The sequence below is a fragment of the Spermophilus citellus genome, assembly GCF_964194105.1.
Source record: "Spermophilus citellus genome assembly, chromosome: 6".
Lineage (NCBI taxonomy): Eukaryota > Metazoa > Chordata > Mammalia > Rodentia > Sciuridae > Spermophilus > Spermophilus citellus.
The window spans coordinates 17,897,593-17,918,890 of NC_138187.1; the positions used below are offsets into that span (position 1 = coordinate 17,897,593).

The window sequence follows — 21,298 nt, forward strand, 5'->3', positions numbered from 1 at the left end:
ACAGTGTGCAACAGATTCTTTTCTCTCAACTCCTAAAACAGTAACATACCATCATTTTGTACTGTGATAATTTTTTGTATTTTTTTTACTTGTAGTTGGACACAATACCTTTATTTTTATTTATTTATTTTGATGTGGTGCTAAGGCTTGAACCCAGCGCCTCACACATGCTAGGTGAGCGCTCTACCACTGAGCCACAATCCCAGCCCCAACTGTGATAATTTAGTAAGTGAAAAATAGAACCTTGAAACTATGTTTCTTAAAGGACTATAATTTTGAAAATAGTCTCATATGTTTCCTGGACATTTCTTTCATCTGTGAACTTTCTGTTCATGGTATTTGCTCATTAGGAGGGCATTCTTTAGTTCTTTTGGAACTAGATACACTAAAGCTGAATACAGTAATTCTCTGTTGCCCTGGCTATCAGTTTTTTCCAATTGGTCACTCAAGATATTTTTAATTATGATATCATAACATATGTAACAGGATTTTTTTATTGTTTTTTTTTTTGTTTGTTTGTTTTTGCAGGTTTGGGGACCGAACCTAGGGCCTTATGCATGCTAGGCAAGTGCTCCAGTACTGAGCTCCACCCCACCACAGAGTTTATTTAATGTGGATAAATATACAGGTTATCTTGTATTGTTCCTTCTCTGCACTTCTATACCAAACCATGAAGTACTTTCCATGATAAGCCTGATTTTCTTCTACATGTTTTTCTTTTTGTTTTTTTGCGGGAGGGATTTCTGGGAATTGAACCCAGGCCTCACATGTGCTAGGCCATCTCTCTACCACTGAGTTACATTCCCAGCCCCTACACGAAACTCTTAATCCATTTGGAATTTATTTTGGCCTGTGGTGATGAGGTGAAACCGAACCTGGCTATTTTTCCCAGTACCAACCTGCCATCTCCTACTATTTCCTCACTGTCTTATGATGCCTCTTTATCACAAGCCAACTTCTTAAACATACCAGGACTTGCTCCCCTGCGGTGTCGGGAGTCTTGTTTTACAAGCAGGGAACACAGCAGAAAGGCTGGCTGGGCCAAGGTCAGACTCAAGCCCACTTCACTCATCACTACACCCCACTGCCCTGAGGCAGTATTCATTTTATTGAGCCATCATCTAAACTTTAAAAAGCATAATTAACTAATTGCCAAGAAAGTGGATACTGAAGGTAAAGTAAATTGATTATCATGAAATCTCATCACTGAAAGACCACTTCTGCTTTTAGAACCTACGTGTGTGCTTGAGACTAGCAGAACAGCCCCCGCCTGCCCCATGCAAGATGTACACCTGGACTGATGACAATTCTCCAGAGCAGTTCCCAGCATGTGAGCTGCCAGCCAGTCGGGGGTTTGTTCCTCTGGGGGTTCTTGTTCATAGGCTTGAGGATGACTCTGAAGCCCATGAAATCACATGCAAGTATGTGTATATAGGTGATTTTTTTCTGGCCAGAGCATTGTTAGAACCCCCATCTACATCTGTAGGCAACAAAGTTTCTTTTCCTAAAGGCTGCCCTAAAACTCAGAGGCCACAATTAAGTCCACTGCCTTGTGATCTGCTAACCACTTCTTTAATGGTGACATTAATATATTGCCGCATATGCTCCACATACATCTTCTCACCCTTTCTCAATTTTTGCATTCAGTTTCTCCTAAGTCTGAAGTGCACTGCAATTGTTTTTGACATGTAGTTGGACCACCATAGGTTCAGCATCCTGCACTTAAGATCACCTGCCAATTTTACAATTAAGACACAGAATAAAGGCTCAAACATCAAATACACTCAAAGATGTATGGCTAAAAAAGGGAAGGATGAGCTGGGGTTGTAGCTCAGTGGTAGAGCACTCGCCTAGCACGCATGAGGCACTGGGTTTGATCCTCAGCACAACATAAAAATAAAATAAAATAAAGATATGGTATCTACCTACAATTAAAAAATAATTAAAAAAAAAAGAGGAAAAGATGCTTTCAGGCTTTCACTAAACACTGTCCATATTACAACACTTGTATTTACCAAGATTCCTATCATGTCTTTGGAATGCCCAATAAAGAAACAGTTCTACAACTACAATTGCTTTACCAATTGTAGCAATTAAATAAAGGATAAAAAAGAAATCACCAAAGAAATAATAGAAAAAAGATGGCCACTGTACTGCACTGCTATAGACCCAGCTACTCAGAAAGCTGTGGCTACAGGATCACTTAGGCCCGGGAATTCAAAGCTAACTTGGGGCCACAAAGCAAGAGCCTGTCTCGCAAAAAAAAAAAAAAAAAAAAAACAAAACAGAAACATTACACAGATAATATTATGTACACAAAACTGTTAGTTATAACTAGTTAAATAATTTAACATACAGAGAACATTAATATTACCCAGATTTACCAACTAAAGTAATAAGGCCCTATTCTCAACAATAAGAAGAGACTCCTTGCTTTGCACAGAGTACCACGCTCCTGCTGAAAGCATGATCAACCTTCCGATCTCCCCTCAGGACATCTCACAACCTCTATCAATTCTCCCCAAGGCTTAGGTCACAGATTTACTAGGCCATAAATGCCTGTGTTTGATTTATTTTTTTTATCCCAAGGCCTAGCCCAGAGCAGGCATCCAACGAATATTATCATAATAAATAAACCCCAAACCAATCAAAATTGTTAAGTGAGTTTTTCTAGAAACTAGAAGAGATACTGATATTCATTTTTAGACAAAAATGGGAGGGTATGCTAAAAAGATAATTTGAAGGAGACCAGCTCATTACAAATTATTAATGAAAACAGTACAGCAGTGGTGTCCCATATACCCTCCTCCCAAACCACAAAGTAATGAGATGGAACACAGCCTAACAAAGAGCCAAAAACAAGGTAAGAATCCATATTTTTTTTAAAAAAGAGAAGCACTACAAAACAAAGAAAGTGGGGCTGGGGGATATGGTTCAGTGGTAGAGTATGTGCCTGGCATGCACAAGGCCCTGGTTCGATCCCCAACTCGTGGGGCAGGGGGACAAAACAAACAAAACGTGGTCAGTGAAGAATTATTCTGCTCCCTACTTCAGTAAAGAACATCCAACCATAACTTAAACCTCAACTCTTTTTTTCTCTTTTCTTCAACCCAAATATTACAGAATTAAGTATTCTTTCCAATCAATCCCCAATGCCTCTGGCTATCATCCTCTCTTAGACTATTTTAACAGCTTCTTAACTAGTCCCCACTCCACACTTCTTAACTAGGTTGCTGCCAGACTTCTCTTCCTAAAGCGCCGCCTTCACCTTCTCAACCTTCCCCAAATTCTACCCAAGTATTCTGCAAACAGAAGTACTAATGACAGGGACAAAAGTCAATCAATCACCTATCTTGCCAGGTGTGGTGGCACACACTGTAATTTCAGCTACCAAGGAGGCTGAAAGTTCAAGGACAGCCTGGGCAACTTATCAAGACCCTGACTCAAAATAAAAAATAAAAAAGGCTGGGGATGTACTATAGTGGTAGAGCACCCCTGGTTTCAATCCCTAGTACCACACACACACACACACACACACACACACACACATACACATACACAAAACAGTTGGTATATTCAGTCAAGGTAGGTCATGTATTTTTGTCCTGCCATCTTGGGGTTTTATTAACCCTGGCACATCCAAAAATGCAAAAGCAGGGGCTGGGGATGTGGCTCAAGCAGTAGCGCGCTCGCCTGGCATGCGTGCGGCCCGGGTTCGATCCTCAGCACCACATACCAACAAAGATGTTGTGTCCGCCGAGAACTAAAAAATAAATATTAAAAATTAAAAAAAAAGAAATAAATTTCTAAAAAAATAAAAAATTAAAAAATGCAAAAGCAGCAATAGTATTAAAATGATTTTAAGATCAGGGGCTGGGGTTGTGGTTCAGCAGTAGAGCCCTCGCCTAGCACGTGCAGGGCGCTGAGTTCGATCCACAGCACCACATAAGAATAAATAAAATAAAGGTATTGCATCCAACTACTACTAAAAAATAAATATTTTTTAAAAAATTATTTTAAGGGGCTGGAGTTGTGGCTCAGTGGTAGAGTGCTTGCCTAGCATGCATGAGGCACTGGGTTCAACCCCCAGCACCACATAAAAAAATAAATAAGTAAACAAATAAAATAAAGGTATTGTGTCCATATAGAACTAAAAAAAAAAATTTTTTTTAATGATTTTAAGATCAGATGAGGGGCTGAGGATGTAGCTCAGTTGGTAGAGAGCTTGTCTCCCGTGCACAAGGCCGTGGGTTCAATACCCAGAAATAAAGAAAGATAACCTTTAGGGCTGGGGATGTGGCTCAAGCGGTAGCGCGCTCGCCTGGCATGCGTGCGGCCCAGGTTCGATCCTCAGCACCACATACAAACAAAGATGTTATATCCGCCAAAAAAAACTAAGAAATAAATATTAAGAAATTCTCTCTCTTTCTTAAAAAAAAAAAAAAAGATCAGATGAACAGTTGTTATGAAAATAAAAAGGTACACTGTGCAAAATAACACAATAAATTTTCAATGTACAACAAAATTGCCCATTATGGGGAAAGATGATCATTAGTTAACATAAGGCACAAACATAAGTATATGGTGATTCTAAAGCTTTGAAGAACCAACCTACACTTTCTACAGGATGGAATGCACCCAGGGGCTGTGAATTTAAATACCACAACCACTCTGGACTTAAGAACAAATGGATCTATAATAGCCATTCTCTACCCAAATGATATGAAATAAATGACCTGGAGAGGATTGTTCCCCTAAGAAACCTGATGATGGTTGTTTTTTTTCACATTTATAGGTAAAACATCCAGAGTGTTAAGTTTCCCCAAAGGAAAACTGTTAAAATCTGACCTGTTAAAATTCTCTATTGCCTGCTCTCTGCCTGCCTATTACCTGGATCCCTCAGGTGTTACATGTCCAGAGAAGCCCAGGTTAAACCCCCAGGCACATGAGACCTCCCCTGGCCCAGGCTCCCTGGACCCTAGCACTCACCACATCTAGTGATGCAGAAATACTCTGGTGTACCTCCCCCAGGTACAGCTGGGCTTGGTTTCAAGTGGCCATCCAGACAGCATATCTGCAAGCATCCAATGACCAAGTGAAATCCAAGACGGTCGGTTTGTAAATGTTTGCTCTGACAGGTGACATACATTCCTGAATATTTATATAAATATTTGTATTAATCTGAGCAACTTTATTTGGCCTACAACTTATGATTTCATCTTCTTAAGAAACATGAATTTGGGGCTGGGGATGTGGCTCAGTGGTAGCGCGCTCGCCTAGCATGCCTGCGACCCGGGTTCAATCCTCAGCACCACATACCAACAAAGATGTTGTGTCCGCCGAGAACTAAAAATAAATAAATAAATATTAAAAAAAAAAAAAAAGAAACATGAATTTGAACACTGGGGAAGAATGCTGAGAAACTGCAGAAGAAATGCTAATGAAACATTGAAGGCGAGATCAAAGAGACAAGACCAAGAGGCATCTCTGACAAGGAGGATCCGAGAAAGAAAACTGGGAAAGGAGAGGAGAAAAACACATCTCTAGACAATTAAAAGGAAATAGCTGTTACAAATAATCAATACACTGCAATCGACATGAAATATCATAACACAGGGCTGGGGATGTGGCTCAAGCGGTAGCGCGCTCGCCTGGCATGCGTGTGGCCCGGGTTCGATCCTCAGCACCACATACAAAGATGTTGTGTCCGCCGAGAACTGAAAAATAAATATTAAAAAAAAAAAATGAAAATACTTTAAAAAAAAAAAAAAAAAGAAAGAAATATCATAACACAGGATGCCAGGTTTTACAATCTCGAGTGCTGAAGCAAACTTAATACTGTTTTCCTATCGTACATACCTCTCTCTCATTTCATTTGCTACATTAAGTGTGACCTATTCAAAAGACAGTTTCTAATAAATGTCAAAGACTTGACAAAATCTGCTTCATATTCTGAAACTTATATTAAATTTGCACCTAGTCAAGAATAAGCTCTTTCAAGATTCCATCAATGCATTCTTTAAGTAATGTTTGAGAATGTCAACTTGTTTATACTAAAATGTATTAATTAACCAAGGAATGGTAGATATTTCATTAACTATACCTAAGACCCACTAGACTAGGTTTATCTTCCCTACTTATGTTCTTAGAAACTGGTTGTAGTTTGAATAGCCAATAGCATTTGGCAGGTTTTCAACAGGCACTTGTCAAAACAAACTGGTAACTCAACATTGAAATTGGTAACTAAACATCAATGCAGTGAAAACTAAATAAACAAATGATACATACAGAAAACTCAGATAAGGAACCACAAATACACAGACATGTTCACTTTGATCTTGGTGAATAAAAGGTAAATAAGTGGCAAATTTTTTAAAAGACAGTATCTGATACCTAGGGAGACAGGGAAACCTGATGTTCTTCATGTTGTGAACGACAGATACATTAAGGTAGGACAACACTTTCTGCCCTATGAACTAAAGACAGCATGATCACCTTAGAAGGCAATTTGGAAGTACTCTGGCCATACAAATATTAATTTCCTATAAATGTTAATGCCGAATTCCAGGAGTTCATCAGGAAAAAAAAATAATTTAGAGGGGAACAGCTGTAATCAATAAAAGGGTGACTGACCCTCTAAACAAAAGAGGAGATGGGGCTAGATGTCCAACTGAGGGGATGCAATCCAGCTCAAGCCAGCAAAGCCAGCTGGGAGACAATTTTGAGTTCAGGTGAGAAATAAGGACAGGCTGACCAGGCGGCACAAAGGATAGCCAGGGAGAAGCAGAAGCCGAGTCAGGATTAGCAAGGAGGCAGACTTGGCAGACCCCAGGTACAAAGACCATGGAGGAAAAACAAGACTGGCAGGTGGGGGGTGGCATTCAATGCCCTCAGGCAGGGGTCAGCAAACTTTCTACAAAGGGCAAGACTAAATACTATGGGCTCTGCGGCCACCACCACTTCACTGTTACAACTACTTAACTTTGCCCCTACAGTGTGTGGCTGTATCCCCATAAATACTTTTTTTCCCCAAAAACACAGGGCAGACACAACATCTCTGTTTGTATGTGGTGCTGAGGATCGAACCCGGGCCGCACGCACGCCAGGCGAGCGTGCTACCGCTTGAGCAAAACAAATACCAAATGTCTTCTTTGATATAATGAGAGCAACTATGAACAGAGCAGGGAGGAAGAGCAGGAAGAAAAGATTAACATTAAACAGAGACATGAGGTGGGAGGGACAGGGAGAAAGAAAGGGAAATTGCATGGAAATGAAGGGAGACCCTCATTGCTATACAAAATTACATATAAGAGGTTGTGAGGGGAATGGGAAAATAAACAAGGAGAGAAATGAATTACAGTAGATGGGGTAGAGAGAGAAGATGGGAGGGGAGGGGAGGGGGGACAGTAGGGGATAGGAAAGGTAGCAGAATACAACAATTACTAATAGGGCATTATGTAAAATTGTGGATGTGTAACCAACGTGATTCTGCAATCTGCATTTAGGGTAAAATTGGGGGTTCATAACCCACTCCAATCTAATGTATGAAATATGATATGTCAAGAGCTTTGTAATGTTGTGAACAACTAATAAAAAAAAAGAAAAGTGTCAAAAAAAAAAAAAGTTACAAACAAGATGACGAGGAAAAAAAAAAAAAAAAAAACACAGGGCAGACTGGAATTAGCCTGCAGGCAAAAGCTTGGTGACCTATAGACTATAGAAAACAAGGAAACATGACAAATTAGAGGATGAAATTCGTACATTTCAATGGGATGTTTAGCAGAGACTTCAAGACACAGGTGGCAACATCAATGTGGAGATGGTTAGCTGCCAGGACTAGAGGCAAAGCACTAGAGTCATGGACCAAGGGGTGAGACTAAGGGGCTGTGATCACTCAAGGAATGGTCTGAGGAAAGGAGTCCAAGGACTCTTTCCACACAAATGGCCCTCCCCATTTCTGCATCTGCAAATTCAATCCACGAATATTTAATTTTAAATATTAGGGGGAAAAAAGTTGCATTTGTATTGAACATAATACAGACTTTTTTCTTGTCATTACTACCTAAAACATATAGTATGACAATTATTTGCACAGCATTTACATTGTATAGCAGTTACTAGATGCAATCTTGAGATAATAAAGCACACAGGGAAGCTGGCTCGCAGATTACATGCACATACTATAGGGACCTGCACAACTGACCAGTTTAGAATCCATGGGGGGGCCTGGGCCAGTCTCCCTAAGCTGACCAGGGACAAATGTGCAAAGGTGGATACGTGGACGTGTTACCTAGGATCACTATGGCCCTGGAAAGGTAAGAATACTATAATTGAACCTCATCCTTTTTAAAAAGGGAGCCCCTATTTTCAAAATGGGCTTCCATTTCCTTTTCTAAGGTAAATAACTTCAAATTTGTATATGGAAAGGAAACCTTCCTAAAGGCTAGGAAGATAGGGCTGGGGATGTGGCTCCAGCGATAGCGCGCTTGCCTGGCATGCGTGCGGCCCGGGTTCGATCCTCAGCACCACATACCAAAGATGTTGTGTCCGCCGATAACTAAAAAATAAATATTAAAAAAAAAAAAAAAGGCTAGGAAGACAGTTCTAACGTAAAGTGCCTGCCAACTTTATTAGAGTTTACCAGGAAATATTTTATACACAAAAGAGATCACAGGTCTGTAAAGAGTAATAAATAGTAAAACAGAACAGCCACACCATCTCAGGCAGGGTCCCTCACCAACACCACTTATAACTTTTCACACCACAGCATCAGTCTCCAAGCTAGAGGTCACAGCAGGCAGCCCAAAGCCAGAAAGAGCTCGCAGATATGTTTTCTTTGGCTAACAGAATGTGATTTTCTTTTCTTTTTAGTTGTCAACGTTTAAATAACAAGAAATTTCACACGGATATTAGCATTCAGGAGCATAATTAAAAGATGTGGCTAATGTACACCCACAAAGCAACAAGTGCCTAGAGGGGAAAAACAACTCTCCCCTTTGAATAAATATGTATTTGAGAATTCACCACAGTCCCTGCCATTCTCTATTGTCTCACACCAACCTTGCACTTCTTTATTTTATCTGCCCTGACACCTGAGTTTGTGATTCCTGCTTATACAATATAACCATGGCTTCCAACCCTTTGGAGTATTGCAAACATTACTTAAAGTAAAACATTTACACAGATGCTCTCAAAAGGTACATTACTAACAGACATACCTACAATTCCAATCCACCATTTTGAAATCCAAAAAACTCAAAGAACACAAATATTTTTTAAACTCATTTGGCTATAGAACATCCCCTGAACTGACAAGAAACTATTTATAACCATTACATATTTGAAGTATATTCATACATTTTGATAAAGAAATAACGTGCTGGGTTATGGGGCACTACCCCAGACTCTGCTGGAGGTATCATACAACTCCAGCCTATGTCCATATTACTGCTTGAAAACCTGAACGATTCTGAATACTGGAACATTTGAAAAGTCCCAAGGGTTTTGGGACTGTGGGTCTATTATACTTCTTGTATCTCCTTAAAAAAAAAAATACTCCCAGCCAGGCATGCCTCATAATCCCAGCAGCTCAGGAGGCTGAGGCAGGAGAATCACAAGTTCAAAGCCAACCTCAGCAACTTAGCAAGGTCCTAAGCAATTGAGCGAGACCCTGTCTGAAAATAAAAAATGAAAAAGGACTGGGGAGCTGGGGATGTGGCTCAAGCAGTAGCGCGCTCGCCTGGCATGCGTGCGGCCCGGGTTCGATCCTCAGCACCACATACCAACAAAGATGTTGTGTCCGCTGAGAACTAAAAAAATAAAATATTAAAAATTCTCTCTCTCTCTCTCTCCTCTCTCTCTCTCTCTTTAAAAAAAAAAAAAGAAAAAGGACTGGGGATGTGGCCCAGTGATAAAGCACCCCTGGGTTCAATCCCCACTACAAAATTATAATAATAATAATCACCCAAAGCAGATGACAGTGGGATAATATTATACATTTATTCATATTTATATACTTAATTAATTACTGTGGCAGCTACCTACAATTGAGAGATAGAATGATAAATGCAGAACATTCTGGGGTCTGACAGAAATGCATAATGCTCATACTGACTCCAGGACCACCGTCTAGTATGATGGCAAACCCCAGTGGAACACACTGAGAACCTCTGCCAGGAGGATAACACCCTAACAGGAAGGTACGCTACCTTTACAGACGAAGACATGACCATGACCTTTCATGGTTTATTTTTTCCCCCAGTGAAGAACGGATTTTCACCTGTAAATAACCTGGTTTGATATTTTAAGGTTTCATAGCATAAAAACCACATCACAAGACCATGGAAGATCAGATTGAGAAGTTAGGTAGGTAAGGGACTTCTCTCCCCCACCTGTCCTTTGCAAAAGCTGGACAGAATCTACTTAGCTTAGAGCAAAGCAAGAGTGAAAATCAGTATGAGAAAAAGAAACAGTGCAGTAGGTGAGGGGGGCAAAATGCGACTGGGGGCAAAGTAAGGGTACAGTGTGTGATGGCCAACTATAGGAAGGACTGCCTCACAGAAGAGAAAGGGTAAGATACCATGGTACCAGAGGCTCTGAGATCAGCAGGTACACTTGCATTTGGATTCAGTGTGAAAGTCATGCTGCTGGTAGAGAAACCTGGGTTCGGATGCAGGGCCCTGTCATTTACTAGCTCCATGACCTCTTCGATCTATGGCTTCCTCATCATTAAATCAGGAATAAGTGACAGCACCTCTGGGCACAGCATCTAGCCCTGAAGCTTAATAAGCACAGAAGCTGATTAACAAACATTCAATGTTAAGTCTTTCCTGATGAAAGGGCAACTCAGCCTCTGTAGTCAAAAGCATCTGGGGTCCAGAGTCAGCAGGCCTACACCCAGGTCCTGTTTCGGACACTGAGTAGCTAGCTGTACCAACTTGGCAGGTCATTTTTCCTTATGAAGCAAAGGTTATAATCTCCTGTAGGTGAGAACCAGGCCAGATGGTCCAGCATAGAGCTTTGTAAACCAAACTACCAGAGAAACATTGATGGTTACTACTAGAATTCTAGACCGTCTCAGTAAAGGAAAGAATGAGCTCTTCAACAAATCCAAAGAACTGAGGATATAGTGACAACAGGATAAGGAAGAGGGAAAATAAAATAACAGGGCCTGTTAACTTGCAGGTCCTCTGTACAAGTGGTTGCCAACTAGTGATTCATGGGACATATCTGGCCCCAAAGTATTTTGTGTAGACCCACATAGTGCCATATCATTTAATTTGAATTAAATGCCATTTACTATTCATTGAGAACCATACATTTCAGGCTATTCTTGAAAACTCCAGCTGGGCCTTCATTCCCAGAAAGTTGTGGGTCATGGCTCTCCAAATCCCCTGCAGCCCCTACCTGGACCAAGTTACTCATTCATTTTACTACCCTGGCCCTCCAGGCACTTGAGTTTGAAATCTTGACTTACCTAAAGACAATTATCTGGGAAAGTACTGGGACCTCCGGGGAAACTTTGATCACTGCAGAATCAAGAGCCAGTTAACACATTCCCTCCCAGAGCCCCAGGACCACACCTTTCTAGTTCCATCCCTCAGGCCCTCCTTGACATTTGCTCTCATAACTTCAGGTTCCTCATCTTGGCTTTCCCCTGCCTCTATTCAGAACACCTTTAAACCTGCATCCCCGGATGATCTGCACTAAGGGTTTTCAAGAATCAATCTCTCTGTCGCACCAGTGCATAAAGCATGAGGGGACATTCTTTGCTTGCCCAACCAGCCCCTGATCTCCTTCCTGCTGGTGACAGCACCCCAGTTTACCCTAGGGAACCAGTGCTCCTGCACTCTCAGTCCACATGGCTTGGGTGGAGCAGACTCCATTCCATTTCTGGGGAAAGGCATGTGACCCAGAAACATTCAGAGCCAATTCTGGGACTTTGGCCACAGTCACAAAGTATTCTTTCCCTCTGGGACTTACAGGGAGAATAATGGAAGACCTGGGGGTGGAGGAGGGTGTCCCCAAGAACATGGCCTGTCTAGAGTGGAACCCTTAGATCCAGCCAAATATAAAACCACGTTGTTCTTGGACCCTTCTGCTCACATTTGAGTCAATGAATTCCTCTTTGCTCAGGCAGCTTGAATTGGGTTTGCTTCCAACCAAAAGAGACCTAATCATTACAAGAAAAATTCCAAATAAGTGCTTGAAGTTAGAAGAAAAAGAAAAGGCTCTGCTCACACTTTCCCTTCCAAGAAGCTTTTGTTCCTTTCCTCCGACCAGTTATAGCTAAGTTTTCCTCTGTGCATGAGCTGTCCTTCTACAAGCACTTATCTCATGTATATAATTATTTTTGGTTTGCCTATCTCCTCCACCTATCTACTGAGCAGCTTCAGGGCAGAAAGCATGTCCTATTCACCTTTTATTCTTTAATACCTTGCACAGTGTGCCTGGCTTGGTCTCAAGTTGTCTATTGAATGTATGACTCAACAAAAAGCAGGTGGATAAAAAGAATCATCCTACTTCTCTGAGACACCCACATCATGAGTCCACCTCATAAGCCTTGCCCATTTTCTCTAATAGACTCATCCAGCCACTATAAACAAATTGCATCATGAGAACTCATTCCTTCCAGGCATTACTAATTCTCCACATGCTGGTCCATGGAACCCCACCATGAGTTACTCACAAGGTCTCCATCCTGCAGGAATACCTCATTGCAAGACACAAACTTAGAGCCCTATAAACTGATAAAGCAACACACAACAGGCCTGACACTCGCAGATATAACTTCCTTCTCCATCCAAATTATAGGGGGAAAACCCTTCTGTACTTTCTTGCAAAAATTCCTCTTGACCCAAATACACCCAGTATTCTTTCTTCTGGTGCCCATCAACCATTTGCTTCCTAGCAGTAACAATTCTAGGGTCTCTCCTGCCTCCAATTTTCCTCTCTAGTCCTTTATGATTAATTAAGTAAAAAAAAATAAAAGAAACAAAGAAAGAAATATCTAGGAAATCAACAGCAAGAAGGCGATAGGTTCCCCAGTGAAAACAGATGTTCTGACTTTGGATGCATAACCACCACACCCTTAATAGCTCTGTAATAGCTGCAGCTTCCACTGGCATCTAGCAGCAAAGATTTTCAAACAGTCAAAGGTCAGGCTGAGAATTACAGTTCTAGTATGAATCACCATCTGCTCTATCCAGTTCACATTTTCCCAGACTTGGGCTCACACCACCAGGCAATCTAGTAAGAACCAGAATCCTGGAATTAACCACACTGATTGAATATCTGCCATAGCAGACTCTGGCAGTAGGAGGAGACACAGCCAGGACTCTCAAGGTGTGTAGGCTGATGGGGACCCAGGCTAGTAAAGAGGCAATTCAATGACAAAAAGTAGGTGGTCTATGGGATTATGACAACACCTAGGAGGGACATCCATTCTAGGCTGGAATATCAGGGACCTCCCAGAGGCACTGAAACCTTCACTGAGAGATCTGAAGGATGAGTAGGAGGTATCTGTAGGAAAGGGTGGTGAAAGAGGCTTCCAGGAGTTCCAGGGAGAGGCTAATGGGTTTTGCAGGGCCTCCTCTGGAAACTGAAAGTAGGCAAGTATGGCTAAAGTGTAAAAGGGGGAAGAGAGGCTACCAGGAAGCAGGAGCCAGGGAGACCCTAAATGGATTTCCAGATAGAAAGCACTCTGAATTTTGTATCAAAAGAGCAAATGTCCCTTGCCCGACACAATGCAAAAACAGATCAAAACAACAATCTAGCAAATGTATCCTGACACTTACTAAATACTGACGCCACGATGCACTTTGCTGAAAACTCTAAGGGTAAAAAACTCACAAGAAATGATCATTTGCTTATCATGCTTTTTGCTTGAAACATTAGCCCCTTTCCATTTCTAATCCCACCTATCTTCTAAGCTTTACTTCTTCAATTTTCCTACAAACGACAGAAAAGTAGGCATGTCTGGGCTTTAGAGGCAGAGGGTAGGTAACTCTGGAAACAGAATAAACGCACACCGAGAAAACATGGTAGGATATTGTAAAAATCAAACAACACAACTAAGCAAAAAAGTTGAGGGAAACGAAACACTGTGAGAAGCAAATTTAGAAAACTCAAGAGGAAGTAAAAGTATTTTCATACACGCTAAAAACGAAGTGTCTCACGTGCTTCAACCAAACCAAACTCCCCTTAACTGTTAAAAAAAAGAAGAAGAAGAAAAAAAAAAGCAAGAGATGTGAAAAAGAAAAATCACATCTCTTTCCAGAATAAGCAATAAATCGGTCCCGTGCAGCTCACTGACCTGCAAGACCTTGAAATATTTGCTCCAGATAACATGGCACCTGACAATTACCTACAGAAGCGCTCAAAACCACAAATCGTTCCTGTGCAGCGGCCCGAGCGCCTCCAACCCTCTATTCTTTCATTTAAAAATCAATGCCTCTTGTGAGGCATTAGAGCAGTCCCGAGGAAACAGGGAGGCGTACTTTCCCACACCCAAGGTGAGAAAGACTTCTTTCCAACCAACGCAAGGCGTCTCCACATCCTTTTCTTCCAATCCCAAGTTTCCAAATGTGAAGAACTTGCACTCGAGTTCCCATTCGCCTTGGGACAGGGACAGCCCGCTTCTCAGCTCCCGCAAAGCGCCTTCTGGACTCCGCTGAGCCAAGCCCACCACCGGGAAGACCCCCGAGGTGGTTCCCGCCGCAGCCGCTCGCCCGGGAAAGGCCGGGATCGCCGCCCCGAGGACCCGTGCGGGGCGCGACGCCGGGCACGCGGGTCCTCGCGAGCCCCAGAGGAGGGCACAGCTCGGGCGCCGTCCCCGGGGCAGGGGCAGAGGGCCGCGGGACCCCGGGACAGGCTGCCGAGGAGGCCGCGGGGCTGCAGGCGGGCGGCGCCCAGGCCGCGGCGCGGAGCAGCCCCCGGCCCCTGGCCGCGCTGGCCTCGGGCGGGGCGGCGGCCGGGTCCCCAGCCTCCCGGCCCTCGGCGGAGCCGACCCGCCCCCCGCCCGGCACGACCCCCGAAGGCCCGCCCGCCGGCGCACTCGCCTGCCCACGGTCTGGTTGGCCAGCTGCTTCATGCGGTTGAACTGCTTCTTCATGGCGGCGGCGGCGGCGGCCCGCGGGGCTCGGGCCGGGCAGGGCGGGAGACGGCCTGGCGGCTCCTACATCGCTTCCCGGCCCAGGCGGCAGCGGCGGAGGCGGCGGCTACCTCAGCCCGGCCCCGCCCTCGCCGCGTCACTTCCAGCAGCGCCGCCCGCCCGCCCCTCGGCCGAGCCGAGCGGGGCCGAGCCGAGCCCTGCCGAGTGGGACCGAGCCTAGCCGAGCCCTGCCGAGTAGAGCCGAGCCTAGCCGAACCTCGCTCAGCGGAGTCCACCATGGTCGAGCCGAACGGAGCCGAGCAGAGCCGAACAGGCCAACCGAACGGAGCCAAACAGGCCTGGCCCAGCTCTGTCAAGAATTCCAAGCCCAAGGCGGCTGTACGACCCCCTGCTGTCTCCACCCCCAGACCCCAAGCAGGTCCCAGTCGGGTTCCAAACCCACGAACCTACTCTAGTTGATATCAACTCAGGAATAGTCGCCTGTTCCACCCGGCCTTGTGGCCCATTCCTGAATTGCAAACTACTCAAAAGTCTGAGGCAGGAGGATCCCAAGTTCGAGACCAACTTCTACCACTTAGCAAGACTCTTCTCATAATGAAAAGTAGTGCAATGAAAGGGCTGGGGATGTAACTTGGTAGTAGAGCACCCCTAAATTCAATCCCCAGGAGGCGGGGGAGGGGAGGAAATCAGGCCCGTGTGAATCAGCAGCTCCACAATCTGGTGGTGGTAGGTAGTAGCCACCAATGAGCATGAAATGCAGGCAAGGTGACAGGTGTTCTTTAAATTATTTTAGGGTCTTCTTTGAACTACTTTTAAAGTAAACAAGAAAGCAAAGTGTGGTAGTTAACGTGTAGAAAAGAAACAGAAGCAAAAGGAGCTCATCAGGAACTATGTCAAGAGAAAAGTATTAATGGGACTCACTCTTTTTTTTTTTAATATTTATTCTCAAGCTTTAGGTGGATACAATATCTTTATTTTACATTTATGTGGTGCTGAGGATCGAACCCGGTGCCTTGTGCTTGGTAGGTGAGCACTCTACCACTGAGCCACAACCCCAGCCCCTGGGACTCACTCTTGATAGGCTCCATGGACGACGTTGACATGAAGCTAGGAATTATGGCTAAAGAAGTCTCCATTTATGTGGGGAGGAAGATTCCTTTAGCAGCTCAGGCGCGCTGACCTAACTTCTGACCAGCTATTGACCCCAGTGCCCACATTAACGTGGGATTGATTTGTATATGAAGTCCCCCTAACTAGGATGGCCACCATGACAGTTCTGGAGAGGACCAACTAAGGTCAAAAGCTCCACCGCCCAATGTGAAGGAGGAGTTGAGAACACACGATCAGCAAAGCGTACAGAAGATTGTCCCCAGTTCTCCTGGTAAACATCAATAGTAATAATATTGGGGACAATGGCACCACCAGTTATTGGAGTTCTGCTCCTCACATGTTGAAATCTGAACATTAGAGAAGCTCCCGAGGCAAGCATATAAAGCAGGATTTATTTACAAAGGGGTAACACAGACTTTTCCCAGGAGGGAGAAGGGGGTCATAGCTGGTATCCTGGTATCCCAAGAAGCGCAGTGTTCCCCCCTTTTTTTTTTCGGAAAATACAGTTTTTAATGTCAATCAACATGAAAATGGAGCTAACAAGTAATGAGAATTAATTCTCAGGAAGGAGGAAAAACTTAATCCATATTGATGTATCTAATGTCAACCACCATAGATACCTGGGAGTGAGGGTATATCTTTTCTCCTCAGATTATGCTGTCCCTAGGGTGCTGGCAGCTTTGTCTAGAAGACTCCATATTGATGTAAATTCCCTTCCTTATACAATGATTGTCCTTCTTTCCATTATTCTCAAATCCAGACAAAGAGATTATGTTTTTGACAAAGTAGAAAACTATTCCTACGACATTGCTAATGCATATGTAGTGTTGATAATTTCTTTGGGACTAATATTAGGGAAGCTAACCACATCCTCCCATTATTAGTTTTCTGGTGGCTATTCATAGGCAAAATAGTAGATTCAGGGGAGGTGGGGTTGACTCTTTGGAGAGTCAACACTTTGGACATGGCAACTCTTTGGGCAATCAACAATAACACTAATTCCTGGTTAACAGTCCACCAATAATGAAATTAATTTCAAGAAATAAGGGAATACACATTAAAAGATCCATCTCAAAATAGAATCTTTGACCATTGAGTGTTCCCCCTTTTTATAAGTCCTGGGCTTCCTTTGTTCTGCCCTCTTCCCCTTATCTCTCTCCTTCCTGCTTACAGGACTAAGCCTAGGAAATGCTCCGTGGGGTGGCCAAAAGGTGGGAAAGAGGTGGGCTGAAGGGAGAGGGGCAAGATGGTGCAGCCAAAGACAGATTTACAACCTTATAGCTCCCTGTAGGGAGAGGCAATTCCTGGGACAGGTTACCTTGGCAACAGGTTGGAGCAGGGGCAGGTTCTTGATAAGGGTGGGGAAAGGGCTCTGAAGGAATTAACATTTCATTCCTTCAGGGGACAGTCTCCAACTTCCCGGACTCAAAACTGACCTCCTTGATCCGACCAGACTGGACTTACCTATCTATGCTGCCTGTCTCATTCTGGCTTCAACAGCACTGTCTCCTTCGTCCTTCTCTGCTTGGAGACGGCCCACTCTCTCCCTTGAGAGTGCTTTTTGCTTACGCCTCACTTTTCTTTTACGTTATTTTCACCTCACTTTCACTTCTAATAAAGTTCCCTTGCCTGATTTTTGGTGTCTGACTTTAAGTCTTCTTGGGTCAGGTTTGGAGTTTCTGCTCCCTGCTTTCCTGTGATAGTAGGACCTTAACTTCTATCAGTAGATCACTCTGTGCATAATTATTTTTTTTTTTAAAGAGAGAGTGAGAGAGGAGAGAGAGTGAGAGAGAGAGAGAATTTTTAATATTTATTTTTTAGTTCTCGGCGGACACAACATCCTTGTTGGTATGTGGTGCTGAGGATCGAACCCGGGCCGCACACGCATGCAAGGCAAGCGCGCTACCGCTTGAGCCACATCCCCAGCCCATCTGTGCATAATTAAAGCCACTGCCTTGACAAGGTCTCTAACTCATACGAAAAGCATCCAGACACAAAGCATAAATGTGAAACACCCTGTGTAGGATGTTTGGGAATTAACAAAACTCATTCCTGGGCACTGATACCAGAACAGGGCATGAGGGCAAAGGTTGAATGGGAACATTCCAGATAATGCAAATGTTCTGTATGCTCCTTAAGGTAGTGCTTCTGTGTATGAGTAGACATTTGTCAATCACAATGAATTGAACCTGTCAGATGGATGTGTTCTACTGTGTATATTTTACTGCCACTAAGAAACAAGTGTGAGCTGGGGACGTGGCTCAGTGGTAGAGTGCTTGCCTAGCATACGTGAGGCCCTGGTTTGGATCTTCAGCACTGAAAAAACAAAAAAAATCAATCAGTCAATCAATCAATAAAATAAGGGGCTGGGGATATAGCTCAGTTGGTAGAGTGTTTGGCTTGCATGCATAAAGCCCTGGGTTTGATCCCCAGAATCAAAAATAAATAAATAGATAGATAGATAAAATAAAATTTAAAAATGTGGAATAAACATAGCCTGAAGAATAGGCCCATGTGCACCCCCTGCAAAGGGCACTTGGTGGCTCCTCTGACAGCAGGAAGAAGACTTTTTTTTGTCCTAGATATTTAACCCAGAGGTGCTTTACCATGGAGCTACATCCCCAGCCTCTTTTATTTTTTTTTTATTTTGAGACAGTCTCACTAAGTTTCCAAGGCTGGTCTTGAACTTGCAATCCTCTTGCCTCAGCCTCCGGAGCTGCAGGGATTTCAGGGGCATGCCCCCACACCCTTCAAGAAGGCTTCTTAAAGCAAGGCAGATAGGGCTTCTGCAGTCAGCGACTGAGTCACCACATTCAGACATTGGCTGTGTACCATCCACTACTGTATCACACTTGGGTGTGGTGCCAATCAAGCATCAGCTTTCCAAGCCAATAACATGGATTTTAGTGACATAATTTAGTCACAACAAGAGATGAACAGATTGTTGGAGGAAGTTGTTTTTTTTTTTTTTTTTTTTTTTTAAGAGTTGAGTCTCAGGGCTGGGGTTATGGCTCAGCGGAAAAGCGTTTGCTTAGTATGTGTGAGGCCCTGGGTTCGAGTCTCAGTACCACATTAAAAAATAAATAAATAAAATAAAGGTATTGTGTCCAACTACAACTAAAAAATAAATATTAAAAAAAGAGAGAGAGTTGAATGTGAGCTGGGGAATGGGGTACATGCCTATAATCCGCAATTTAGGAGGCTGAGGCAGGAGGATCAGAAGTTCAAGGCCAGCCTCAGCAATTTAGCAAGGCCCTAAGCAACTTAGCAAGACCTTACTTCAAAATAAAACATAAAAAGGGTTCGAGATGTGTCTCAGTGTTTAAGGAGCCCTGGGTTCAGTCCCTAATACCCCCCACCCCCAAAAAAGATTTGAGTCTAAGTTTAAGCATTGGAGATTTATTGCTTACATCGTAGGAGGAACAACTAGCAGGCATACATGAACTCTATCAACTGCAAAATACTGAAGTGGCACCCCCTTTCTCCACAGAATAGCCCTCTTCACCATGGCTAATTTTAGTAGTGTCAGCAAAAGAGTCTCTGAGAAAGAGTCCAATGTGGATAAATTTCCTATTTTCATGTCGCCCTGTTTTCTTGGCCACTGGCGGAGAAGATACCAGCACTCCAGGTGCTGGACACCCCCTTACTGGTTTTGCACGAACATATCCAGTATAGTACTTTGAAGAAATGTGCAAACAAGGCCTCTGGCCTTGAGCTGGGCTTCACAGAGATGTCTACATTTTTAAGATAAGTTACAACTGGGCTCCATGGTAACAGCTGGCAGGGGGAGGAAAGAAAGGGGAGAAGAAGCTCTCCCCTTCTCAGGTGTTGTCCTTCAAAAGTGCTTTTGTGCCTGGAGTTGTGGCTCAGTGGCGGAGAGCTTTCCTTGCACACATGTGGCACTGGGTTCAATTCTCAACACCACATAAAAATAAATAAACAAAATAAAAATATTGTGTCTATGTATAAGTAAACAAAGGTTTAAAAAAGAATATTTTAAAAAAAAAGCTGCTTTTATGTGAACTTCTGCAGACTGTGAACTTCTGAGCTCCTCCCCTTACATGCTGGGTATAAAACTCTGAAACTCCCTGAACTTGGGGTTCAGGGGATTAATTGATTACAGCTAAAGCTGTGCCCTCTGAACCTGGCTGCAGCCAAATAAACTGTTTCCTGCTATCTTCGGTGCCTTGCCTCGTTTGTCCCTACAACAATACCGTCAAGGAACCTGAACAGAAGTCAGGAAATTGCTGACAATTTGAAATGTCAGAATTACAGAAACAGAGATTAATCAAAATCAGCTACAGGATTCAAGATTACCTAAGCAACCATGAAGAAAAACATTAGAAAACATGTAACAGCAAGGTGGCTCAAGAATTGGAGTCACTGACATCTGTAAAATTCAAGAGATGAAGACGGGCGTGGTGGCACATGCCTATAATCCCAGTGGCTCTGGAGGCTGAGGAAAAAAGGATTGCAAGTTCAAAGCCAGTTTCAGCAATTCAGTGAGGCCCTAAGCAATTAGAAAGATGCTATCTCAAAATAAAACATAAAAAGGGCTGCGGATGTGGCTTGGTAATTAAGTACCCCTGGGTTCAATTCCTGGTATCTAAAAAATAAAATAAAATTTAAGAGATGGGGGAAAAACTGCTCAAGTCCTAAAAACTGAAAAAAATAAAGTCTACCAAAAAAATTGAAGAACAGACTTAGAGGCTAATATAACGATCTTCTTAGAAAATTACAGAGATCCATCCAAGTGGAAGAAGGATGAATGTGAATTGAATTGAATGTGAATCTTAGTCTTATGTGATGAAGCAAAGTGAAACTGTAATATAAGAGGAAATAATTGAATAAAACCAGGGAAACTCAGCGGTTAAAGAGGAATTTGATAAATTCATTCAGGACTTCAGAAAAAATGAGCCGGGCATGGTGGCACTTGCCTATCATCACAGATCATCGAAGTGGCTTGGGAGGCTAAAGCAGGAGGATGGCAAGTTCAAAGCCAGTCTGAGCAACAGCGTGGCTTGCTAAGCAACTCAGTGAGACTCTGTCTCTAGATAAAGTACGAAATTGGGCTGG

At 43.2% G+C, this 21,298-nt stretch overlaps 1 protein-coding gene across 7 annotated transcripts in view; it reads right to left on the reverse strand.

Annotated features, from left to right (window-relative positions):
* ARHGAP17 (Rho GTPase activating protein 17) overlaps window positions 1–15,250 on the reverse strand; it is an 87,721-nt gene extending 72,471 nt beyond the window's left edge. For 4 of the 7 annotated variants that reach the window (XR_014022702.1, XM_081299615.1, XM_081299616.1 and 1 more), the window contains exon 1: window positions 15,060–15,249. Coding sequence is in view for 6 of the 7 variants with exons in the window: in XM_081299615.1 (XP_081155741.1) it covers window positions 15,060–15,112 (53 nt within the window). In the remaining variant the exon portion in view is untranslated. Of the gene's footprint in view, window positions 1–15,059 lie in introns of all 7 variants that reach the window. The other 3 variants (XM_081299619.1, XM_081299618.1, XM_081299614.1) reach the window with 2 other exon arrangements.
* Between the last annotated feature and the right edge of the window lie 6,048 nt (window positions 15,251–21,298).